Below are 27,766 nucleotides of genomic sequence, written 5' to 3' on the forward strand. Positions count from 1 at the left end.
AAAATATGGTGTTTTCAATTATCGTCACCATGTTATATATTACATCCTAAGATCTTATTTATTTACTGTAGGTTTTCTGAAGAGGTAAACTGCAGAGAACCTAGAAATCATGAAGGGTCACATTACACACAGTAGAACAAATAGCTCGAATTTCAACTTTGTTATTTTCTTGTTTTCAGGTTGTTTGGGCTATTCTACCACTAAAGGTTTTTCTTGGTCCTGTCTTCATAGTGTTCAATCTTCAGTCTGTCCCGTCATTACTCTTCTTCCTCTTCTCTGAAGCAACACATATCCTTTCTTATTTCTTCTGATCTTTTTTTTTTTAATGGCTTCATTTTTTTTCTTTTATGAAGTGTTTTATTATACAAAAAAGTATACACGGTGTATAGATAAGTTACAAAATATAACAATGAGATGAATACCCATGAACCCAGCACCCAACCCAAAAAAGTATTACTACTGTTGAAGCTGCCTGTGTATAATAATCCAGAGTCCCATCCTCTTACCTGCCCTGAAGGTTACTATTCGCCTGAATTATGTTTATTAGTCATTCCCTTGCTTTTCTTTAAAAATCTCACCAACTTATTCTCTCATCAAAAGTGTTCTCTTCTCTTCACACTCACTTTTGATGGGTAATATTCTTTAAAGCTTACAGACATAATCTTATATTAGTCACAAAATAGCCCATCCTTCCGATGACCCAAAGATTCATGAGTAAGCCATGTAAGCACCCTCTGTAAGAAGAGTTCTGAAAGACCTCAAGATAGTAAACCTAAATATACTCCATAGAAGAGTGCAGTAGCAATATAAACTGGTTAGCTTTAAAAACTTGAAGGTAGCTTAGTGAAAGGTTCCCAAAATTTAACAAATAGGTTTTTACCAGTCCACAGAAAAACCAGTACAGGAAAAACTGTAGTGAGCTCTTTCACAGAGCTACATGTACACAGCCTTTTGTTTTTTTGTTTTAATTTTTATTTTTAGAGAGAGAGAGAGTGGCACAAGCAGGGGAGATGGTCAGAGGGGGAGACAGAGAATCCCAAGCAAGGTCAATGCTGTTAGCACAGACAGAGCCCAACATGGGGCCCAATCCCATGACCATGGGGTCAAGACCCAAGCCAAAAGTAAGAGTCAGACACTCAGCCAACTGAGCCACCCAGGTGCCCCTACATGTATGCAGTTTAAAGAACTAGTCTTGGGGCGCCTGGGTGGCGCAGTCGGTTAAGCGTCTGACTTCAGCCAGGTCACGATCTCGCGGTCCGTGGGTTCGAGCCCCGCGTCGGGCACTGGGCTGATGGCTCAGAGCCTGGAGCCTGTTTCCGATCTGTGTCTCCCTCTCTCTCTGCCCCTCCCCCGTTCATGCTCTGTCTCTCTCTGTCCCAAAAATAAATTAAAAACATTGAAAAAAAAAATTAAAAAAAAAAAAAGAACTAGTCTTTATACTGGGATTATTCTACTTTCTTGGAATTAAATATCTTTTCCTTTATAAAATGATGTAAGATGGCAAGTATATTTGGTTGCTGTTCATGTGTCTTTTTTAAAATTAAAACTGAACTTACTTGGCCAAAGAAAAATTTGAAAACCCTATGTCATATCCAATGTTTTTGGAAATTGTACTGACCCACAAACTCCCAAAGCTTAGAAAGCATAGGCTTAGAAGTCTTTAAATCTGAGGAACTGGAAAACTTTTGTCTTGAGCCTTTACTATCTCTCCCCATTAGTCTCCTACAGTAAAAATGGGAAGAAATTAACAACTTCCTCCTGTCTGTACTACTGGCATTCTTTCTTTGGTTCTCCAACATAAGAAATACTATAATTAATGAAGCTGACTAGGAAATACAGAATATAACCAATGCTTGGGGTGCCTGGGAGGCTCAGTCGGTTAAACGTCCGACATTGGCTCAGGTAATGATCTCATGGTTATCTCATGGTTCATGGGTTCGAGCCCCGCATTGGGCTCTGTGCTGACCGCTCAGAGCCTTGAGCCTGCTTGAGATTCTGTGTCTCCCTCACTCGCTGCTCCTCTCCTGCTCGTGTGTTCTCTCTCTCTCTCAAAAATAAATAAACATTTTTTTTTTAATTAAGAAAAAAAAAAGAATTTAACCAATGCTTAACTTTAAAAATCTCATCAGTGATTACCTTTCCAATCTTGGGAAAACATTTTAACCATACTATATCATAGGTTCCTCAATCCATTTTTTCTTGTGCACAATAATACCCATAATCTACGCCTATGGCCCATCACTTCCTGAAATAGAAGTAGTAATGTTGAGGCCAGTCTAATTACCTGAACAGCACTTTGAATTCTATGGAGGACACAGACCTAACTTTGAGATGTTATATATACTTACACAAGACTTTAGGCATGCTTAACAGGATGTTAAAGAAAAACATCAATAACATCAACAACATCTGTCTAAGCCCAGAATATACAACCAATACAATTATTTGAGAAATACATTTCAGCTCAGAATAACAAAGCTGTCTAATGATATAAGAGGAAAGGAAAAAGTCCTCAACCTCGTTAGTGATTATGAAAATTAAGACCACTATTTGATACTATTATATACCCACTAGATTGGCTAAAATTAAAATGAGTGACAACACCAAATCTTCCAAGTATGTGCAGCAATGGGAACTCTCACATACTGCTAGAGAGCCCATAAATTGGTATGACTACTTTGGATAACAATATGACACTATTTATTACAGCTAAAGAAGATTCATATACCCTAGAATTCAGCATTCTATTCCAGATATGTATCTTAGAGAAACTACTGTACATGTGTACAAAATACACAAATAGGAATGTTCATAGCAAAATTGCTCAGCATGATAGCCCCAAACTGGAAACAATCTACATATCCATATACAGTACAATGAGTAAGGACAACATGGATTATTGAACACCATAAAGGTCAGTGGACAAACTACAGCTATATACATAACACTGGGTGAAAGAAGTTACTCAGTAAGAAAAAGATACAGCATGACTCCATCTATATAAAGTTCAAAAACTGGGACGCCTGGGTGGAGCAGTCGGTTAAGCGTCCGACTTCAGCCAGGTCACGATCTCGCGGTCCGTGAGTTCGAGCCCCGCGTCAGGCTCTGGGCTGATGGCTCAGAGCCTGGAGCCTGTTTCCGATTCTGTGTCTCCCTCTCTCTCTGCCCCTCCCCCGTTCATGCTCTGTCTCTCTCTGTCCCAAAAATAAATAAATGTTGAAAAAAAAATTTTTTTAAAGTTCAAAAACAAAATTATTCAGTGTGATTTGGTGGTAAGTTAAAAGAGAAATAAAGATTATCACACAAGAGAGAAGAAAGGAGAAAGGTTATCACAAGGGGGGAGAGAAGGGACAAATGGGAGGCCTTTGAGCGCTGGCAACACCTTATTCTTGACCTAAGCAGTGGTTACGCAGGTGTTTGCTTCACAGTTGTTTAAGGGGTTCATATGGTTTATACAATCATTTGTATAAAAATGACCTATCTCACAAAAAATTACAAAGGGCTGCATCTTGAGGTGATATTATGTGATATTTAACCAAAGCTAAAGGTTCAGTTATCAGAACTATTATAGCAGGAATTCAAGTACTGGTCAGGTATTTGGACCAGATGGCCACCAGGTTCCTGCTAATCTAGAGATTTTATGGATCTATTTTCATACCTTGTAACGATGATTTTTATGAACACTATTCTGGAAGCAGTCCATACAGAGTACACATGTTGGGTCAATTGCACAGTCCCTGAAAAAGATTGAGAATTAGATTCCAAAATTCAGAAGATGTCAATGATGCTTAAGATATGACTATAATATAATGTGAATGAGTTTCCCGTGTGGTACACGAACTGAATATGAAAATGTCTCAAAAACTGAATTCCAAATAACTTGAGCCATATTTGAATATGTAAGTTTGGATGTTTGGTTTTTGCCTCTTAAATCAACCTCATTATTTTGAGCTTTTAGCTGGTTTCAGACTGTTAAGTTGCAATTCAAGATTAGTTTTGTGAAAAATGATTAGCTTTTTTTCCCATTATCTGTCATCATCTTACCCTACTGCATTTAAAAACATATTCTGACAAACACTGATTGTTCACTGGTAAATGAGGCTTGAATAAAGACACAATTCATTAGAATGCAAGCAGCCTGGGTGCCTGGATGGCTCTGTCGGTTAAGCATCCAACTTCGGCTCAGGTCATAATCTTGGGGTCTTTGAATTCAAGCCCCGCGTCAGGCTCTGTGCTGACAGCTCAGAGCCTGAAGCCTGCTAAGGATTCTGTGTCTCCCTCTCCATGTGTCCCTCCCCCGTTAGCACTCTCTCTCTCTCAAAAATAAACATTAAAAATTTTTTTAAAAAAAGAAGAAAAAAAATGGAATAGAAGCAGCCTAAGGGCAGGAATGTTTATGACTGTGTTTATGAATGATACGTGCTAAGCACCCAGAATAGTGCCAGGCACATGGTAGGTATTCAATTAATATTTACTGAATGAATGAAAAAAATTCAATCTCTCTTAATATCTTCCCTAATAACTCCTAAAATGCACATAAATCTTATTTAACATTTTTCAGGGAAACATTAGAAGCAACATAAATTGGTGAAAAGTGCAAAATTAATTTTTAAAATACTGATTTAGAAGAGTGGAAGAGATGGAATTGGAAAGTTTTAAGAATTATATATATATATATATATATATTTTTTTTTTTAATGTTTATTTTTGAGAAAGAGACAGAGCGTGAGCAGGGGAGGGGCAGAGAAAGAGGGAGACAGAATCTCTCAGCACAGAGCCTATGCAGGGCTTGAACTCATGAACCACGAGATCATGACCTGAGCTTCAGTCAGATGCTTAACCAACTGAGCCACCCAGGCACCCCTGTTTTAAAAATGATTTTAAAGGCTAATAGGAAATAAAGATAGCCTAATAATACTCTCGAAAGCATACATTAACTACTGTCCAATTTAGAGCAAATTTTCTCAAACTCAGCAGTACTGACATTCTGAACTGGATAATTATTTGCTGGGAATAGAGGACACTATCCTGCACACTGCAGGATGCTTAAGTGTCAATCTTGGCCTCTACCCACTAGATGCCATTACCATTTCCCCAGTTGTGACAATTAAAAATGTTTCCATGACACTTTTGGAGAAATGAGATCTACAAATGTCTACTGTGCTTTAGCTGAAACAGACTAGGCTTCAGCTAAAATTTATTTAAGAAGATAAACCTTACTACCTATGTAGCAAAATAGTACACAAAATATAAAAGCTGACTTTTTTCCTAAGAATAGGGTAATGATACTATGTTCTAAAGAACTATTAACTACACATAAACCAGTCAAACCTAGAATTACAGGAAGTAAAAGCCAATTCTCTGATTTTATGAAGTCTAAAAATTCACTCCTAACCTAAACTACCTCTAGTAAAGGGAAAAAACTCACTAAAACTAAAGTGCAACTAAGATCTGAAAGATGAAAGCTTCAGGTAGGAGCAGGGAGTAAAACCGTTCTCTGTGCTACCATGATTTTTTTTTTTAAGTTTTTTTTTTTTTTTTTAACGTTTATTTATTTTTGAGACAGTGAGAGACAGAGCATGAACAGGGGAGGGTCAGAGAGAGGGAGACACAGAATCTGAAACAGGCTCCAGGCTCTGAGCTGTCAGCACAGAGCCCGACACGGGGCTCAAACTCATGGACCATGAGATCATGACCTGAGCTGAAGTCGGCCGCTTAACCAACTGAGCCACCCAGGCGCCCCTGTGCTACCATGATTTGTAAGGCAACTGCTCTCGCAAAGGGCCAAAACCCTAAGGCTGCTTTCAGTTTCCCTACCACTGGCCTTTTCTACTCAACTTAATTCCAACTGTTGCTATAGGTCCACAATCCCCTGATACCAAATCTCACTTGGTAGGAAAAAATGACGTGAAATGATGTGAAGACTATACCAATTTGTTGTGAATATTCATAGATTTCTTACAGAAATGCTATGTTTGATGATAGGATCCTGCCCTAACTCTGCTGGAGAAGAGTTCAGAATTCAGAAATACACTGGCCCCAGGGTTTCATATTAAGAGTATGTGGACTACATTAAAAACAAGACAAAAATCTATCCGTTATATACTTTTAGAGAACAGGAAAGTGAGACAACTATTTAAGTCATACGTTCAGAAACAAGCTGTACAAGCAAAAACCGACCTAGAAGTGCATAATAAAAGGAAGTTAATTAAGTAGGATTAAGTATACTATAAATAGTAATAAATTTAAAAAAAAATTTTTTTTTAATGTTTATTTATTTTTGAGACAGAGAGAGACAGAGCATGAGCGGGGAAGGGTCAGAGAGAGAGGGAGACACAGAATCTGAAGCAGGCTCCAGGCTCCGAGCTGTCAGCACAGAGCCCGGTGCGGGGCTCAAACTCACAGACCGTGAGATCATGACCTGAGCTGAAGTCAGACGCACAACTGACTGAGCTACCCAGGCGCCCCAGTAATAAATTTTTAAAAATACATCATAAGTACAAAATACCAAGACTGAATTTAACTAATCCTATAAATTTCTAATTCTTACCTACAAGAGTACGTTGTCTCTCCACTTTTGAAAACCTTCCCACAGAGTTGAAATGCTCCACTGTGCTTCAATTTCTCTAAGCAAATATCCGGATCTTCTCCAAATAAGTACCATTCCAGTGGAGTAAATATAGACATTTGTATACTCTCCTCCTGCTTTTCCAAGTCTGGGTCCATTTCTGCAGAATAAATTTCTGGCACCAACTGTGCCAAATGGTGCAAAAAAGTAGTATAAAAGTCAACTTGCTGATCCCACCACTGAAAGAAAACAAAAATTACACTTGGTTACAAGTTTCTTCTTAAAGATGTAGGGGTACAAATAATAGCACAATTCTGAAATTTCAGAGAGGCTGATTTACAATATATTTTTATTTTATCCCTTACCAATACAAAAGGAAAGTGGATTAAAAAAATAGCCTTGGAAATTAAGTGGCTGCTCACATACCACATATATCTAGGGGAAAAAAAAAAAAAGAGCAGCTGCAGTGGATGAGAATTACCCTTCCCTTCTGGACTGGGCAACTCCTCATCTCTGAAGATAATTCTAATACTAGTCAGGGGCTGTACAGACAAAGCATTCCCCACATTCTTAGTTTAAATGTTGTAAGGAATTGTAACATTTACTGAGAGATCAAAATGAATGAGTAGAAAAGAGTTTTTAGAACGCCAAAAGCACTAAACATAAAAGGAAATGGATTAGACTCCTCAAAAGTAAAGTTAAACCCTTCTGCTCTTCAAAAGAAACTACTACAGATGGCTTATGTGCCATGTTCATTTGTACGTGAAAACATGCTCAACATCATTAGGGAAATGCAAATTAAAATGACAATGAGAAACCCCTACACAACTTATTTGGGCTTAGGTAAAAGAGAATATAAAAAACTGACAATACCAGGTATAAACAAGAATGCAGAAAAGGAAAATGCTAGTAGGAACTGAAACCGGTATAACCACTTTATGAAAGTTTGGCAGTTTTATAGTTAAACATGCACTTACCTTACAACACAGCAATCAAACTTCTAGCTATCTACCTAAGAATTGAAAACTTATGTTCATACAAAAACTTATACATGAATGTTACAAGAGTTTTAGGTTGCCAAAACCCAGAAATAACCCAATTGTCCTTCAACTGGTGAATTATAAACAAACTGTGGTATGGCCAAGCCATGGAATGAATACTGCTCAAGAATAAAAGGAATAAGTTATCAATAAAGGCAAAATCAAAATGTATTCTTATAAAACCAGTAAAGTTCAAAAGGCTATGCATTGATTGCCTCTTAGCAGTTAGGGCCATGTTCATAGAGCATCTGTGTGAACTGAGCAGAGCTCTCATCTCTGTGCCAAATTCCTGATTCCCATAATAAGTGGGCTTCACAGACACTATATGCAGGTTTCAATAACACCATCATCTCATTCTTATCTTCAATCAAACAAGATAGCTTTCCAAGCACCAAGAAATTCCGTTAAAAAAGACATTCGGTGATTACTTGCTGGCAATTTGGGCTTAAATATGAGGTATGATTACCCTAAACCATCCAACCAACCCAGCCCAATCAGTTTTTAATGCCACTCAGTAATAGCAAGCTTAAATGAACAGAGGCAAGGGAAACAAAAAGTTGAGTGCACAGCTCTCTACTATCAACCCAATACTGACAATTTAGTTGCAGTTAACATCCTTCTAGTTAAATGAATGTTGCTCATTTGAAATGGGCTGGTTTTCTGGCTTTATTAGTATCTCATGTTTGTCTTATAATTATGTAAAAACTGGCATTTATACATATTTTACACATTTTATACATATTTGTACACACTTAAGCTATATTCTAAAAACTAATTTAAAAATTTCTAAAGGCTATGTACTTCAAAATCCTATTTATTTATTTATTTATTTATTTATTTATTTATTTATATTTTAGAGAGAGTACAAGTGGGAGAAAGGGGCAAAGGGAGAGAGAAAATCTTAAGCCACCTCCATGCTCCATGTGGAGCCCAACATAGGCCTCAATCCCACAACCCTGGGATCATGACCTGAGCTGAAATCAAGAGTCAGACGCTCAACTGACTGAGCCATCCAGGCGCCCTATATCACTCCATTTACATGACATTGTGGAAAAGGCAAAACTACTACCAAGATGGAGGACAGCACAGTGGTTTGCCAGGGGTTTATACTACAAAGTAGAAATGACAGAATTTTTGAGTGCGATGGGATGGTTCTATACCTGTCTTATGGTGATGGTTACACAAATGTTGGCAAATGTCAAAACTCACAGAACCGTACAATAAAAAGTTATTTATGTAAAATTTAAAAGTGAATTTTAAAGTACATAGTTTATAAAACAAAAAGGAAAGCCACAGATTGAGAGAAAATATCTGCAATAATACACTGAAGACTTTCTCCCAAAGATAAAGAATAGGCAAGGACATTCTCTCCTTTGTTCTCTCCTATTCAATATTGTTCTGACAGTCTTAGCTAGTGCAGTAAGGCAAGAAAAAGAAACAAATGGAATGATGATTGAAAGGGAAGAAGCACACTGTCTCAGGGTCATGAGTTCAAGCACTGTGTTGGGCTCCACACTGGGAGAGGAGCCTACTAAAAACAAAACAAAAACAAAAAAAAACCCCACCAACTGTACTTCTATATACTACCAACAATTTGAAAATGAAATTTGAAAAATAGCATTCATAGTAGCATTAAAAATCTTAAAATATTTGGGCATCAATTTAATAAAAGATGTAAGACCTCTACACTACAAACTACAAAACATTGTTGAGATAAATTTCTAAAGCACCCAAATAAATGAAGAACTATATTATGTTCATTGATGGTAAAATTCAATATTAAGAGATCTACACTTGCCAAACTGATCTACAGATTCCACGCAATCCCAGCAAACATTTTTGTAGAAATTGACAAGCTGATTCTAAAATGAATATAGAAATATAAAAAATTTAGAAGAGACTCATGCTACCTGATTTCAGGATTCACATAAATCTATGCTAATTGAGACAGTGCAGCAGAGGCATGAAAAAAGACATTTATCAATGGAACAGAAGAGAGAGTCCAAAAATGAATCCACACACAGTCAATTTTTTCCTGAAAAGGAACCAACACCATTCAAAGAAGGAAAGATGGTCTTTTCAAAGAAATTACAGAGGCAATCAGATATCCTTATAAAAAAGTAAACTTCAATCTAAACTCTATGCCAAACACAAAAATTAATTTGAAATGCATCATACACTTAAATATAAAAGCTAAAACCATAAAACTTCTTAATGAAAACTCTTGCCATCTTGGAGCAGGTCAAGATTTCTGGAACGGGGCACAAAAAGCATTAAGCATTCAAAAAATGGATTTGATAAAAATTAAAGCCTTCTGCTCTTCAAAATGAACATGAGTAACTAATATCCAATTCTGCTACTCACTATGCATTTTTCAAATCTTTCACACAACCAAATAATTAAGATTAATTTTGAAATGGATATATGTTAAAATGAACATGCTTCTGCTTCTTGAGTCTATTTAGCTATACCTTCTGTGAAATTACACAGAAATAGGAAGCAACAAAGAAGTTTATTTATCACACACTAATCCAACTTGCTGGTAGGGCACAGGACATCCACCCATAAACTATCTATATAGCTAAGGCCCTGGCCCTCTTGGCATAGGAACACCCTTGTCCCAAGCTGTGAGACTGACTGTTCAGTCCACTAGGAAATGTAATCTAGGCAAAAAACTCATCAAGAGAATAAAGGAACTCTAGAAAAAGTAACAGGTATGGAAAATTACAACTTTCAGTCTGTAAGAACAAAGGCTAGATAATGTTTATAAAATCATGAGGAGTTTTGACAAGGTGAACATATAATTGTTCACTATACCTTAAATTAACAGGTGCCCCCTTAAAAGTGTTAAAAACAATTTTCAGGGCAAAAAACAGAAATCAGAATTTTATTTAGCTATGATAAACTCATAAAATTGTCAAAAGAGTTTTATAAAGCTGAAATAGAATTAGAATTTACATAAAGTTCTGTACAGGTAACAAAAAACTTATAGATATTTGACTATATATAAAGCTTTCTGAGTGTGCTTTCCTGAAGCTCAACATGCCATCCATAAGTAAATTCAACTCATTAAAACTTTATGTAAATTGGATTATTTGGTGTTGTTTTAGAAGTTCTTTATGTATTTTGGATACTAGCTCTTTATTAGATATATCATTTGCAAATATCTTCTCCCATTCTGTGGGTCGCCTTTTAGTTTTGTTGACTGTTTCCTTCACTGTGCAGAAGCTTTTTATTTTGATGTAGTCCCAATACTTTATTTTTTTGTGTCCCTTGCCTCAGGAGACCTATGTAGAAAAAAGTTACTGTTTGTGCTCTCTTCTAGGATTTTTATGGTTTAGGTCTTTATCCATTTCAAATTTATTTTTGTGTATGCCTTCATTCTTTTGCATGCTGCTATCCATGCAAAAGTGTCTTTTTCCCATTGGATATTCTTCCCTGCTTTGTCAAAGATTACTTGGCCATATAATTGGGGGGTTATTTCTGGGTTTTCTATTCTGTTCCATTGATACATGTATCTATTTTTGTGCCAGTACCATACCGTTTTGATTACTACAGCTTTGTAATACAACTTGAAGTCTGGAATTGAAATGCCTCCAGCTTTTTCTTTTTCAAGGCTGCTTTGGCTATTCAGGATCTTTTGTCATTCCATACAAATTTTAGGACTGTTAGTTCTAGCTCTGTGAAAAATGCTGTTGGTATTTTGATAGAGACTGCATTAAACGTGTAGACTGATTTTGGTAGTACAGACATTTTAACAATATTTGTTCTTCCAATCCATGAGTTTGGAATGTCTTTCCATTTTCTTGTGTCATCTTCAATTTCTTTCATCAATGTTTTATAGTTTTCAGAGTACAGGTCTTTCACTTCTTTGGTTAGGGTTATTCCTATGTATCATGTTATTTTTGGTGCAGTTCTAAGTGGGACTGTTTTCTGAATTTCTCTTTCTGCTGCTTCATTATTGATGTATAGAAATGCAACAGATTTCTGTACATTGACCTTGGATCCTGCGACTTCACTCAATTTGCTTATCAGTTATAGCACTTTTTTGGTGGAATCTTACAGGTTTTCTATATAGAGTACCGTGTCATCTGCAAAGAGTAAAAATTTTACCTCTTCCTTACCAATTTGGATACCTTTTATTTCTTTTTGTTGTCTGATTGGTGTGGCTACCACTTCCAATACCATGTTGAATAAAAGTGGTGACAGTGGACATCCTTGTCTTGTTCCTGACCTTAAGAGAAAAGCTCTCAGTTTTTCCCCACTTAAGGTAATGATAGCTGAGGGTTTTTCCTTACATGGCCTTTATTATGTTGAGATATGCTCCCTCTAAACCTACTCTGAGGAGGGTTTTTATGAATGTATGTTGTATGCTGTCAAATGGCTTTTTCTGTGCCAATTGAAATGATCGTATAGTTCTTATCCTTTCTCTTATTGATGTGCTGTATCACACTGATAAGATTTGTGAATATTTGACCACTTTTGCAAATCAGGAATAAATCCCACTTAATTGTCATGAATGATTTTTTTTAATGTAACATATTTCTCCAAAGAAGACATACAAATGGCCATCAGAAATATCAAAAGATGCTCAACATTGGGGCATGTGGGTGGCTCAGTCAGTTGAGTGTCCAACTTTGGCTTAGGTCATGATCTCACAGTTCGTGGGTTCAAGGCCTGCAATGGGCTCTGTGCTGACAGCTCAGAGCCTGGAACCTGCTTTAGATTCTGTGTCTCCCTCTCTCTCTGTTCTTCCCCCACTCATGCTCTGTCTCTCTCTGTTTCTCAAAAATAAACACTAAAAAAAAAAAAAAGATGCTCAACATCATTCATCATTGGGGAAGTGCAAATCAAAACTACAATGAGTTATTGTCGCACACCTGTCAGAATGACTAAAATCAACAACATAGAAACAACAGGTGCTGGCAAAGATGTGGAGAAAAAGGAACCCTTTCGCACTGTTGGTAGGAATGCAAATGGTGCAGCCACTGTGGAAAACAGTATGGAGGTTCTTAAAAAAGCTAAAAATAGATCTACCTTATGATCCAGCAATCATACTACAGGGTATTTATACAAAGAACACAAGAATGTGAAGTTAAAGGGATACATATACCCATGTTTATAGCAGCATTATTTACAGTAGCCAAGATATGGAAGCAGCCCAAGTGTCCATCGATTGATGAATGGGTAAAGAAAATGTGACGTATATATATACAAGAGTATTATTCAGCCATAAAAAAGAATGAAATCTCACCACCTGCAATGACATGGATGGAGCTAGCCAGTATAATGCTAAGCGAACTAAGTCAAAGACAAATACCATATAGTTTCCCTCATATGTGGATTTAAGAAACAAACAAGCAAAAGAAAAAAGATGAGAGAGACAAAGAGACAAACCAAGAAACAAACTCTTAACTATAGAGAATGAACTGATGGTTACCAGAGGGGAGAGTAGTGAGGGGATGGGTAAAATAGGTGATGGGGATTAACGAGTGCACTTGTTGGGTGCCTGGGTGGTTCAGTAGGTTCAGTGGCCAACTTCGGCTCAGGTCAAGATCTCACGTTTCATGAGTTCAAGCCCCACATAGCGCCCTGTGCTGACAACTCAAAGCCTGGAGCCTGCTTCAGATCCTGTATCTCCCTCTTTCTCTGCTCCTCCCCTACTCACACTCTGTCTCTCTGTGTCTCTCTCAAAAACAAGTAAACGTTAAAAAAAAAAAAAAGAAAAGGAGTGCACTTGTCACGATGAGCAGAGAGTGATGTACGGAAGTGTTGAATCACGATATTACACACCTGAAACTAACATAATGCTATATGTTAACGGTAATTAAAATAAAAACTTTAAAAAAATTTATGTAAAATACATTGTTAAAATTAGGTATTATCGTAGGAATTGAAGTAGCCCATCCTCTCTAAAGGGTAATTTTGAGATAATTATTAATTTTTTTTATTTAAAAAAATGTTTAGGGGTGCCTGGGTGGCTCAGTCGGTTAAGCATCTGACTCTGGCTCAAGTCATGATATCACGGTTTGTGAGTTCGAGCCCTGTGTCGGGCTCTGTGCTGACAGCTCGGAGCCTGGAGCCTGCTTTGGATCCTGTGTCTCCATCTCTCTCTGCCCTTCCCCCACTTGTGCTCTGTCTATCAAAAATAAATTAAATGTAATAAAAAAAGAAAAATGTTTAATGTTTTTATTTTATTTAGAGAACGAGAGAGAGAGAGAGAGAGAGAGAGAGGGTGAGAGCACGTGAGCAGGGGAGGGGCAGAGAGAGAGGTAGAGAGAGAATCCCAAGCAGGGCCCACATATCAGAATAGAGCCCAACAGGGGGCTCAAACTCACAAACCATGAGATCATGACCTGAGCCAAAATCAAGAGTCAGATGCTTAACAAATAAGCCACCTAGGCACCCATAAAATTTTTAAATTTAAAAATCCTTTGCCCTAGAATTCCCACTTCTAGAAATTTATTCCTTGGGTAAACTCAAATGTGCAAAAAGAACAAAAATATAAGAAATACAAGTATTTTATTTGCAGCATTATTTATAATAGTAAAAGGCAAGAAACAATCTAAATGTCTCCCAATACAAGTTGAATAGATCATGATATATAAATTCAATGCAGCCAGTATAAAAAGCAGGAGGGCACAGATCTGTATTTCCTGATATGGAACATTCTTCAAGTTACACTGTTAAATAAAAAACAAAAGATATGTAACTGTGAGTATATGCTACCACTTATAAAGGGAGATGGGGAAAAAAACAGAGGAGACATAGTTTTGTATGTTTACATTTACACAGAAAATCTCTAAAAGGATTCAAAATAAATTACAGTAGGAAGAGCTCTGAAAAGGATTTATTTTTCCCTAGACAGTCTATTTTACTATTTTATTTTTTTACTATTTTATTTTTTCTTTTTCTTTTTTTTTTTCAACGTTTTATTTATTTTTGGGACACAGAGAGACAGAGCATGAACGGGGGAGGGGCAGAGAGAGAGGGAGACACAGAATCGGAAACAGGCTCCAGGCTCTGAGCCATCAGCCCAGAGCCCGACGCGGGGCTCGAACTCGCGGACCGCGGGATCGTGACCTGGCTGAAGTCGGACGCTTAACCGACTGCGCCACCCAGGCGCCCCCTATTTTATTTTTTCGATCTACACATTTTATGTGTGGAAAGTTATTCACAAAAACAGTAAACTAAAAACTTTAATGTCCATCAATAGGGAAATAGCTTAAGAAATTGTGCAATCTATCATTTAGCCATATTGCCCAACTGTGCAAAGATATATATACCAGGGTGTTCCTATAATGTCACTTGTACCTGAAAAAATGAGGTCCGCCTAAATGTCTATTTTGTACATCTAAACATATACTTTCCTAAACACAGATAAAGATCTGGAAGGAGAAACACCAAACTGTTAACAGTGGTTACATGGAGAGAAGGAACTGGGGAGACAATCCAGGGATTTTCACATTTTACTTGAAACAATGTTATACTGTTTGACCTTTTTTACACAAGTGTCAATACTTTTGCAATTAAGAGAAAAAAAACTAAAAAATCTGTAAGATATAATACACCCATTCAAGGTGATGCCAAATAGTCTCAAAATATCTTCCTGAAGACAATAACTACAAAGAAAAAATATATTAACTTTAAAGTAGAGAAACCTTGCAGATGCCAATTTGACCAAGTGATTAAGATAAATACCACTAGTTGGGGCGCCTGGGTGGCTCAGTTGGTTGAGCGTCCGACTTCGGCTCAGGTCACGATCTCGCGGTATGTGAGTTCGAGCCCCACGTCAGGCTCTGTGCTGACTGCTCAGAGCCTGGAGCCTGTTTCAGATTCTGTGTCTCCCTCTCTCTCTGACTCTCCCCCGTTCATGCTCTGTCTCTCTCTGTCTCAAAAATAAATAAGTGTTGGGGCGCCTGGGTGGCGCAGTCGGTTCAGCGTCCGACTTCAGCCAGGTCACGATCTCGCGGTCCGTTGAGTTCGAGCCCCGCGTCAGGCTCTGGGCTGATGGCTCAGAGCCTGGAGCCTGTTTCCGATTCTGTGTCTCCCTCTCTCTATGCCCCTCCCCCGTTCATGCTCCGTCTCTCTCTGTCCCAAAAATAAATAAACGTTGAAAAAAAAATTAAAAAAAAAATAAGCGTTAAGAAAAAAAAATTAAAAAAAAAGATAAATATCACTAGTAACAAGAATATTGATACCAAGAATCCCTTAATGTGATACACTGAGAAGCTTGTGGTACCACTTTTGTATTATTTTGCCAAAAATGCATAGCCTCAGGGCACCTGGGTGGCTCAGCTGGTTAAGCATCCAACTTCGGCTCAGATTATGATCTCACAGTTCATGAGTTTGAGCCCCACGTCATGACAGCTCAGGGCCTAGAGCCTGCTTCAGATTCTGTCTCCCTCTCTCTCTGCCCCTACCCAGCTCACACTCTGTCTCTCTCTCTCAAAAATAAATAAACATTAAAAAAAAAATTTTTTTTTAATTGCACAGCCTCATTCTAATCATGAGAAAACATCAAATCCAAATTGAGGAACATTCTACAAACTAACTTCAATATTCTTAAAAAATGTCAAGGTCATGAAAAACAAGGCAAGATGTGGTGCCTGGGTTGGGTAAGCAGCTGAGTCTTGATCAGGCTCTGCGTTCACAATAAGAAGCCTGCTTTGGTTCCTGTCTCCCTCTCTCTGCCCCTCCCCTACATGTGCACAACGACCACACGCACGCGCTCTCTCCTTCTCTTGCTCTCTCTCTAAAACAAACAAATGTTTAGAAAAAAATTTTTTTAAAGAAATATAAGGCAAGACCAAGACGCTGCTACAAACCTGAAAAGACTTTGGAGAAATTGAGACATAGTTACAGGCTGGAAGAGATCAAGGAGAAATAATAAGTAAATGTAATGTGGGATTCTGGATAGGACCCTGGAACAGAAAAACAATGTTAGTGGGAAAAATAGTGTAATTCAAATAAAGTCTATAGTTTAGTTAGTGTCATTAGTTTCCTGTCCCTGATACATACTGTGGTTATGTAAGATGCCTAACATTAGGGAATGCATGAGTCAAGGATATAAAAGAACTGTGCTGTTTTTGCAAGTTTTCTGTAAGTCTAAAATGAGTTCAAAAGAAAAAGAACCAATACTGAAGATGTTTATTTATTAATACAGAAAGGCATTAATAATGTATAGTTTAGTAGAGCAAATTACAAAGCAGTATATATAAAACCTTATTTTGGTTAAATGTATCTATTTATATGAGGGAAGAAATCAGGAGGAATATACACCAAAATGTTAAGAGCAGTGGGTAGTGAGATTTTAACGTATTTTCATGGAATCTGTATGCTTGCTTACAGTATATGAACAATATTCTTAGTGATATTTTCCATATTTGGGGGGATTTTTTTCAATTATAAAATTAAAAATATTTTACTAAAACCTTAAAAAAATAAAAAAACTACACCTTCCATTCCAGTATTCTAACTCCAACTTTTCTAGGGTACTCAACAGACCAACAGCTTGTTTTCTCCAGAAATGTAGCAACAATTGTAACTGTGAAATAGAGAATATCTAATGTTCTACGGTATACCTAAGGTTATTTTCTCCAAACAGTACTCATGAAAAACAAAACAAAACAAAAAATCCTGGATATTTACTGCTATATATCAAACAAAAAACTTTTCTGTGTTACTTATATAATGGAAGTCATAGAATTAGTTCTTTTCAAGTTTTTGAAGAATTCTTAGAAAAACATGAGAAACTTTACAGTCACCAAAACCAAAGGGATCTTCTGGTTCAGGTCTCTCATTTTATATATGAAAAAACTGAATCACAGGAAGAATTAACTGGCTTTTCCAATATCATACAGCCAATTAGTATCAGAGCCAGGAGCAGATCTTAGGCATCCTAACTCCTTCAGTGCTCATTCTACTCAACCAAATATAAGTACACAGTTCTTTTAAATTTACCCTCCAGACTAACAATTTCACTTTAGTAGTAAAACAAAACAAGTAACATAGTTTCACCTTTTTATTTTTTTCTTCTTCCAAATGAAGTCTCTTCCCTAAAAACTGCCTATTGCATGTCTTAGGCATTGGATGTTTTAGTACGAAGAACTAGTATTTTATGATGTTATCTTTATATTGTTGGCTGACTTGGGCAGAATGTCTGGGTGTTGATGCCTTAAATGTCCTCTCCAGTGATCTTACCACTAGCTGTCCACCGTTCCACCCCCATGGAGTGTTATTCCTTAAGGTCCATCTAGCTTAAGGCCCTCCTCTGTGAACGTTTCACTGATCAGCCTAAGAAAATTATTCTCCCCTGTAACTCCAATACAGCACTTACTGAAGGAGGTACTCATTCAGTACCTATATCTCTGGCAAATAATACTAGTTATCATTGTATGTGTACACTTAGCCTCTTCACCAAAACTATAAATTCCCTGATGGGAGAATCATTGCCTTACAAATCCCTGTATCCCCACAGGCCTACACAAGTACTTAATAAACGTTCTCAGTCATTGCTGAATGTTATGGACTTCTTGCTAGAGAGAACAAAGCAAATGATGATATTAAGCCTTCTAAAACTATAGAATTCTTATATGAGGTAAAGTATAATTTTACTTTTTCATGAAGATTTTTTCCTAGATGATTGCCACATCTATGGAAAATCTTTTTTGACTAAGATTGTCCTTTTTTCCAGATTAGAAAAACTACACAGGATGTATTTTACTAGGTGACATGTTCAGGGATTACTGGTGGCTGGAGTAGGCCTGATTTTCCTATTTATTTGTTTGGTTGTTTTTAGTGTTTTTACCCATTTGACATAAGAATAAAATTAAGAATTTTTAATTTCAAGGTCCAGAAGGAAAAAATTTTTTTTCAACATCTGCAGTTAAGAGAAGGCTTTCCTAACTTGACTCTTTGCTAAAAACAAGTTCTCACAATATTTAAATTCCCAAACATTCCAAACATTTTCCTCATCCCCACGGAGATTAAAGATATGTTCTCAATTCTGACCCAGGGACTTGGATGCCTGCTTGGAAACATCATTCTGAAAAAGAAACTAACTTTTAATAGGTTACTTTTGTCCAAACCACAGCTTACCCTTCCTTAGACAACTGTTTGGTATCTACCAGGCTTTAAAGGCCCTGTAACTTTTTTTCTAATTACTCTGTTTTAAAGGAGTAACAAAATCTGGAGGCTCTAGAATTGTTCATGGTAAGTACTGGATTAGTGTAATTGGAATATCTCCAGGCACCAAGAAATCTTTTGGTTACACTAAGTTTTCTTGTAATACTATTTGACAGATTCATAAAGCTTAAGAACAAGTAAACAATAACAAAAACCCTAGTTCAACTGCTTACCCCATGAGGAAATTCTACAACACATCTGATAATCAGTTCCCTAAACCTGTCCGAACACTTCCTCTCGGCCAATGTCCATTCTTACAGTTCATAATCAACCCAAAATCTACCTTCCTATAACTTTTACCCTATGCAGTCTGAAATAATCCAATACAATTTTGGGCTCTTTCAACCAACAGCCTTTCAAATAAATGAAGAAAATAACTATTAAGTCTCTCATCAGTCTCTTCATTCTGAGGCTACACGAGAACATAGAAATTAAAGAAATCTGTCCATCCCTAGAAATGGCATTTGGCCATCCCTAATGACATGGTATTCAGACCACTCTCCGTGTTGATTACTTTTATGGAATGTGACCAACGTGCCTCCATACAGAGAAGTGGAACTGTTTCTTACCTTCCTTATCCACGGCACTAAATTGCTCTAAAAGATCACATTCTTTTTTTGGTAGCCATATCTCATTATGACTTACTAGGTTTGCAGACAACCAAAACCTTTAGACTGATCGCATATAAGAGACCTGGTCCTATACACAAATACCGAGTCCTAGGTATAAGGTTGTATTTTCACCACAATTAACTTCCATTTTGTCAGTTTTGATGCAATATTCAGCCTAAGGAGATTTCTTTCTGTGTGTGTTCTATGATGTATTTCTTATCCCTGCCAGCTTTGTGTTGTGTGTAAATATGATAAGTAAGTATACTATGTCTTCATGGCCATTGATAAAATAAGCCAGGGTCAAATACAAAGTCATGTGACAAAAAGGCCCCTCTTTTTTCTTTTCTGTTAAGATAATATACAAGCACCCTGTCAGAATTTAGTTTTTGAAGGCATCCAGTCCCTCCTAAGCCATTCTCTCCCTTTTTCTTCTCTGACCACAGGTTCATGCTCCAATTTTCTAAGCTCCCCTTGAAGTCTTTGGATGAATGAAATCTGCTTTCCTAAACTGTGACATACACATTCTCTTTCTACTCTACTGAATATATAATCTGCAAATAAACTAAAATTCTTTCTTAGATGACAAGGTAGAGTATGTGTGTACATAAAAGTAAATGGGGTACCTGAGTGGCTCAGTTGGTTAAACACTGACTCTTGATTGTGGCTGAGGTCATGATTTCACGAGCCCCGCATCAGGCTCCATGCACAGAAGCCTGACTGGGATTCTCTCTCCTCCTCTCTCTGCCACTTCCCGCTCATGCTTTCCCTCTCTCTCAAAATAAATAAACTTAAATAGTGAAATTCTTAAGGCAGAAACTTAAAAAAAAGGAAGAAAATATGTTAAAAATAAATAAATGGATAAATTCATAGATTTTTCCTTGTGTTCTCAAGTCATTCTGGCTTACTCATAAATACCAAAAGTTCAAAGGCATTTTAAAAGGTAGTCCATAAAGACACAGCAAGTGGTTAAGCCCCGCTCCTCCAAACAAGTCAAATAGACTTTGTTCTGAAGAATGGCATTAAATAAACTATTAGAAGGAGAATTATTACATTCAAGTGATTAACAACATACCCCATTCTCAACAGGGCCTATATCATTCCCAGACAGCAAGGAGGCACTTAAGGAAGTACAATAACTCTTCCAGAGTCATTCAGTAACATTTATTTAGTACAGCATATTTCCATAAGCACTTAACTTATTATAGGGTACAACTTAACATTTAAAAAAAACTGCTGCACCAGAGGCACCTGGGTGGCTCAGTTCATTAAGCGTCTGACTCTTGATTTCGGCTAAGGTCATGATCTCACAGTTTGTGAGATGGAGCCCCACTTTGGGCTCTGCACTGACAGCATGAAGCCAGCCTGGGATTCTCTCTTCCTCTCTCTCAACCCCTCACGCCCCTCAAAAATATATACATACACTTAAAAAAAAAGTATACAAATGCTTTAAAAAAAAAAGAACTCATCAAATAACAATTGTTTCTTCAACAGGAGGCATGTTAATTCAGAATACCTTAAAAGAACACATAGGAGTTCATAGTAAATTACCCAGGACTAAAGAGGTCTTAATATTTTGTCTTAAGTCATCTGAGGCAATGAGTTAAAAGCCTAAAGAAAACTTTCATAGAGCACAGTGTATACTTAACACTTGTAGAAAATGGGTAAAATGATGGCAAGGGAAATCTGAAATAATCCCACATGAAGAGAGGATGGGCAGGACACTGCATTGCTTCATCATGCATTACTGATTATACACGTATCTACCCAGTCCTTCTCTGCAGTATTGAGGACAAAACCCTCTTTATTTTGCAGGATGATGTCTGTTATTAAACATAAGCAGTCAATCATCAGCACCAGCTTATCCACACTAAATCACTAGTCTTCTCTAGACTATTACAGGTAGTGGGCCTGTATCTATCACTCTGACCTGCAGTTTTAGGCCTCAGCTTCATGCCTGAGTTCACAGAGTCTGATACCGAAAATCCATTTTCTTTAGCTGTCTGCAATAAGAATTAGGAGATGGTGATAAAAAAAAAACAACAGGCACTATGCCCTGCTATGATCTGGTGACAAAGCCCTTCAGTCAGAACTCCAGAGACCTTGGTTTTCATCCTAGTTTTCTCCTTCTAAATGTGTCTTAACTACAGAAAGCTATGTTGTGGCCTAAAATGATATAGATATTCCAATTTCTAAGGAATATCGCCACCACTGAAAAGAACATATAACTTCTTATTCCTTCATCTACTATCTCAGTATTTTATTTATTTTTTAAAGATTTTTCTTTTTTTTATTTTTTAGTATTCATTTATTTATTTTGGGAAAGTGAGAGTGCAGGGGAGTGGAAGGGCAGAGAGAGGGAGAGAGAATCCCAAGCAGGGTCCATGCTCAGTACAGAGCCTGACTCAGGGCTCAGTCTCACAACTGCAAGATCACCACCTGAGCCGAAACTAAGAGCTGGACGCTTAACCAACTGAGCCACCCAGGCACCCCAAGGTTCTTATTTTCGTAAGTAATCTACCATCCAATCTGGGGCTCAAACTCACAATCTTGAGATCAAGAGTCACATGCTCTTCAGACTGAGCCAGCCAGGCACCCCATCTCAGTATTTTAAAGTCAACTATCAAAAAAAAAAATTGTTATTAAAGATTCAGCACACATTTGAGATTGTGGATAATTTTTTCCTTGATTTTCATACTGATTATTATACAAACATAACAATATTAGATGTAAAAAAAAAAACCCAAAAAACTAAAATCCCCCCCATTTGGGGACACTATAATTTTGGGAGCAATGGAAATGTTCTATATCCCAATTTAGTAATAGTTACACATGTGTGTACATTTGTTAAGCCTCATCAACCTAAATGCTTACAATGGAAGCACTTTATTGTACATAAAGGATATCTCAATGTTAATTTAAAAAATTCCCCTTTCAAAAAAAAATTAAAATGAAATAAAAATTTCCCTTTCAATTTTAAACCTTTTAGCCTCATTATCTCTTAACCTCCTCAACTCTTATTATCTCTACCTCTGCTCCACCTCAGTTAATGTCTTCTCATTCATTCATTCATTCATTCATGCATGCATCAATAAAAATTTTGAAGCAATGTGTTAGTACTGGAGATACAGATGTGAACAAGAAACAGTTCATGCTCTCAAGGAGTTTATGGTCTAGAGGGAAACACAGACACTGAACAGGCAATGCTGAGGACAGCCTGAGACATGCTGCATGCAACAGAAGTATGAAAAGTGTGCCCTAGGAACACACAGAGGTTCAGCTAACCTGGCTCAACCATCACAAAACCTGATGTACCTCCATGTTCTCAAACTCCAAAACCCCTTACTGAGCACAATGTTCAGTTCTTCCATTTATGTCAACATCGTAACTTTTAATACCTCAAATACCACCAATTCCCCCAGAATTCCTACTTTGGCATTTCTTACACCCTCTTCTCCCTGCCACATTCAGCCTAAACTTTAACATTAGCTACCACCCCAATAAGCCCCCTCATTTCTCTCCCCATCCTCCATCCACAACCTCCCTCCCCAATCACTACCAATCTTGTTAAAACAAATCACTGATGCTGATCCTCAGTTATTCATTAAGAATATGTAAACGTCTGCTATTTCAAGCACATACTGGGATATATCAGTGAACAAGTCACACATAATCCTTGCCTTCATGGAGCTTACATTCAGATAGGAGTGATAGATATTTAAATAAGTAAATAAAGAAACATACTAATTGCAAATCATAGGAAGTTCAGTAAGGAAATAAACAGGGTGGTTTGAGAGACAAGGGTTAAGAGGAACCTATCTTTTAGACTTGGTAAATATCAAGAAGAAACAGAGGAAAAACACTCCAGGAAAAAAGAACAGTAAGCAACAAAAGCAAAGCACAGGCCCTGAAGCAAGATAGATCTTGTGCTTGATTTAGAAACTAAAAGCCCAGGGAGGCTAATAGTGAATGAGGAGAAATAACAGGAAATGAGGGGAAGATGTAGGGGCCAGATCACACATGATCCTGAAAAACTTGTAATGAGTTCACATTTTATTCCAAATAAAATGGGAAGCCATTGAAGGATTTAGGCAGAATACTGACATGATCTGATTTAGTCCTAAAAAGATTACTCTGGCTGATCTGTGCAGAATAGACTGGAAGAGGGCAGAAATGGAAGCAAAGAGATCAGTTAAGAGGCCACTGCAGTTGCCTAGGCAACAGATGGTGATAGGACTAGAGAGGTGGAGTGGAGACAGAGAGAGTTGTTTGTGTTCAAGAGCTATTACGGAAGTGTCATGAGACAGGGAGAACAAAATTCTTGATTGGCCTCCCTCCTATCCCCTCCCCAAACCTGGTCCTTTCTCTCAGAATATGACACAGCCACAGCCATGAATGCTTAAACCAAAAACTGAGGATCCAGACATCATTTGTTTCTTCCCTTTTATCCTCAGGCCTAATATCCATAAGCAAATCTTTTTGTTTCTACCATACTTCTAAAGTCTCTCTCAAATCTATCTACTTCTCTTTATCTTCAGCGATCTCTCTCTCTACTACATGCCACCATCAGCTAAGGCTTGGGTTACAGCAGTAGCTTCATAATTGCTCCCCCTGTCTGAAACACTTACCAGACATCCAAGTGGATATATCAAGTAGGCAGTTAGTTGGGTTTGTGATTCTGGAGCTCAGAAGTGAGATGACCTAGAGATATAAATTTGGGAACTGAACACATACCGATGGTATTTAAAGCCACAGAACTGGACAAAATCACATAGGCTGAGTGTGTAGACAGGGGAAAGAAAAGAGGGTAGTACCATGCTAGAAGACATCTGAGATGGACTTAAGAAAGAAAATCCAGTCAAAGATGACAGAAGGCAGAATTTCTGTTAGACCATCCCACCAACTCTCTGAATTCCCAGTTTTTCACAGTCCTTATCTTCTGAACCCAATAAACCACCCTCTCCTAGAAACTATACCCTATGACACCATGCTACTCTCACCTCCTACCTACTTGGTTGTTCCCTTTTTACATCTTTCTCTGGTTCTTCCTCCATCTTCTATCCCTGAAATTCAATCATTCCTGTCCCCAGTCCTTTTCCCTCCTTTCCCTCTCTCCCTCCATGTCTGTCTCTGTGTATATGCACAAGTACACACAAACACACACAGACACTTTCCTCTTCAAAGATCTCCATTTCCCACAATCTCAACTGTCAACTCTATACTGACAATCTCCACACATCTAGCTAAGTCTTACTCAAAGTGTGACTGGCCCACAGACCAGGATTTCAGAATCAGGAGGGTATGCTGTGAAAATTCCCCACCCCAGACCTAAAAAATCAATTCCTTTAATGATTCTTAAGCAATGGCTTTTATAAATGCCCCATAATTCATACCTATTATTTCACCTTAATTGCATGTTAGGTGATATTAGGAATTTGAGAGCCTCCACGCTTTTGATAGCAATAGGACAGAGAAATGATCTAGAGTTTAAGAAGAAAGTTTGGGGGTTTTTTGTTGTTGTTGTTTGTTGTTGTTGCTGTTTTTAAAGAAAACAAAGTATAACCAAGGACAAGACTAATGGAATTGGTAAGATTTCTAAAACCTTATAATTGTCCCATACTTACTATTTTTGTTTTCCTTGCCTCCCAATGGTAGTTTATAATGCAAAATGATTCAAATGTTAAAGAATTTCTGGGCTTCTTTCATTTAACAGCAAAGAAATAGTAAACTGGAAGACCAGTATCTCACTCTACTGTCAGAATAAAATGAAGACGGTAGCTTTAAAAAGAAAAGGAAAGGAAAAAGATACCTGGTCTTCATCCAGATAGGATGACCCTCTTAGATCACCCTGTCTTGTATTAAAATTCTTTGAACACTTGTCTGATCTGTGTCACTAAACTGTGAGTTCCCTCAGGCTATTACACTTGTCTTGGCATCTACCTACTGCTTTGCAAAACCCAAAGTCTTGCCCCCAAGAAATCTAGTATTTCTTCAAGTACAGAATTTGCAAAGTAACTCTAGCTTGATTCCTGTACTAATCTCCAATTACAAATAAGTGGAGTCTGGATTGAGGAGGTTTTACTATACCACTGGAAGAATTAGTGTATCAAAGCATTGGCAAAACATTTGGCAATACAAAATTACAGTAACACTTGTGTCCACAGTTTCTATACTCCTTCTAAGAGGTAAAAAAGCACAAGCTACCATTAAGACCAGATGTTTCAGCTGCTTCTCAATTTTTCCTACCTTCTCATTTCTTATCATCTCAAAGAGATGCTTCCTCCTTCAACACCAGCAGTGAAGTGAGGTTGAACTGCTATTTGAGGTGGAGGATGGTTGCAAGCACTGCTCTAGTTGGTCGCCAAACTCCTATTCCAACTCCCTCCCTACCTGGTTTCTATCTCCCAGCCAGTCACCCCAGTCCTTCCGGTGGATTCTTATTTCTGGAGCTCACTTAATTCTCTCAAACAACAATGCTTAAGTGTCTGCATGATTAAAATAGTCCAAAAAATGTTTTTATTAAAACTACAAACCAAAGACCTTTTAAAGAGGTATATATCCTACACTTTTCTATGTGCAGCAATAAAGACAAAGTGATAAAACTCTTAACATCATGCAGCGATCAATATTTGGTTATTCCCTGTTTAGCTCCCCACTAGATGTTCGAGGACATCCAGAATATTCCCTAATAGTTACCTATCTCCTATCCTCCTCATCTGCTTTCTCCCTGTAGGCAGACTATTAACTCAAATTTGCTCAGAGACAGTGAGGGCAAAATACAAGGGCAAAATATGGATTCCGAAATTAATTAATGGTGTGCTCTGAATTGAAAAGTCTGGAAGTTTCTTCTTCACCTTTAGAAAGAACAGACAGATGACGGGTTCCTCCACTGAGGGTTAGGCCTGGGGTTCTCAAGATACTAGAATGAGGGACTACAGTTCCTACACCCCGTATCTTGACATGAGTTGACAGCATTCCCTGCCATTACCAGGCCCCACCCAGCCAGCTGTGAAATATAACATTAGGTGCAGCGTCCTGCATTTCTGTCATCAAGAGAAGGTGGCACTGCGTCCATCGGCAAATGGCTTTTCCTCCAATCCCGTCTTAGCCCCCATACCAGAGCATCTAATAGCATCACCAGTTATTTCTACTTCAGGATAGAGACATGCTTGAACTCGTCACGACTAATAAATGACAAAGTCATAATACTCCGTAGACTTGGCAGGCAAGAATGTGGGTAATGACTAACTTTTATTCCATGGCTTCCTTCCAGATCAATCCATACGACTCCCCCTCCCCAGAGCCGCCATAAGGGGCGAAGCCCGACATCCTCCTGAGCGCGGTATGGAGGGACTGGGGGGGGGACAAAAGGAACTTGCCTACAAGGACTTACAGATGCCAGGAGCTGAGGGGTCTGGGGCAACTCCGTGCTGACTTCCATCCTCTCCGCACCCCCAGCCTCCTCGTCCGCCATCTTGAGGGAAACTGACACCCGCAGTTCCAGACCCCCGGCCGAAGACGAGCGGAAACCTGTGGCCGGTCCAAGAAACACGGGGCGGGCGACACTTTTACGACGGCCCCTGAAGTCAGGTTTGACGCAGAATCGAGGCGTGGCTTCCGGTCCGCTTCCCGGAAGCAAGCGTCACGGACCTTAGGGCTGGAGGTTTTTCTTCTCCTAATTTCTTAGTCGTAGTGCCTGGCCTCTGAATAGTTTTGCATCTGGTTCCGATGCTGGGAACTGTTGCGTCTACGAGGTAAAAAATAAATTCAGCGTCCATTTTGAAAGTAAGAAAACTGTGGGGGGCTGAGAACCTGTTCTAGGTCTCTTTCTATCCAGGTTGTTGGTCTGAGTGTGTTTGTCTCCCTCCGTACCCGCAGTGGCTCCCCAGAACCCACAAAATAAGAAAGTACTCAAATCTATTCCATGTTTAGGAATGTAGCCCATGGACACTTGCACATGCGCACAAGAAAGCTAAAGCCGCATCCGCTTTGGGGAGAGGTGGGTGAAGAAATAACGAAAAATTGAAACCTTGTAGTCGTATAGCCATAGAGGGAGGACAAAATAAACCTGGTCATCCGCGTTAGGGAATACCATACGTTGGTGTTAAAAAGAACAAAGTAGATTCTTGTGGAAAGATAAAGATGAGTTAAGCGAAGTGGGGGGTGGGGGGGAACCCAAGTTGCCGTAAACTACATATTTGTGCTTATGTGCGTTTAAATGCAAGGGGAAAAGCCTGAAAGGAAAGAACTAATAATAGCTCTGAGGATAGGAACTTAGTCAAGAGCTACTTTAACTTCATCTGTATTGTTTTAAATTGTTTACAAATTAACGATTTAATATAAGGTTTTAACAAAGGGAAAAA

General features: G+C 38.1%; 1 protein-coding gene and 1 long non-coding RNA gene across 3 annotated transcripts in view; one reads left to right on the top strand and one right to left on the bottom strand.

The window, feature by feature from the left end:
- Positions 1 to 26,977, bottom strand: part of UBR1 (ubiquitin protein ligase E3 component n-recognin 1) — a 135,670-nt gene extending 108,693 nt beyond the window's left edge. Inside the window, exons 1-3 of one of the 2 annotated variants that reach the window (XR_005795793.1) lie at positions 26,797 to 26,977; positions 6,551 to 6,807; positions 3,659 to 3,737 (exon numbers count right to left, since the gene is read on the bottom strand). Coding sequence is in view for 1 of the 2 variants with exons in the window: in XM_040492444.1 (XP_040348378.1) it covers positions 3,659 to 3,737; positions 6,551 to 6,807; positions 26,797 to 26,877 (417 nt within the window). In the remaining variant the exon portion in view is untranslated. The remainder of the gene's footprint in view (positions 1 to 3,658; positions 3,738 to 6,550; positions 6,808 to 26,796) is intronic. The other variant, XM_040492444.1, reaches the window with a different exon arrangement.
- A 27-nt stretch (positions 26,978 to 27,004) lies between these two features.
- LOC121041584 (uncharacterized) lies at positions 27,005 to 27,766 on the top strand. Its single transcript, XR_005795794.1, has 2 exons — positions 27,005 to 27,188; positions 27,282 to 27,766. It is a non-coding gene; the product is annotated as an uncharacterized LOC121041584 (long non-coding RNA).

The sequence above is a fragment of the Herpailurus yagouaroundi genome, unplaced genomic scaffold (genome assembly GCF_014898765.1).
Source record: "Herpailurus yagouaroundi ecotype Mexico unplaced genomic scaffold, PumYag 184, whole genome shotgun sequence".
NCBI lineage: Eukaryota > Metazoa > Chordata > Mammalia > Carnivora > Felidae > Herpailurus > Herpailurus yagouaroundi.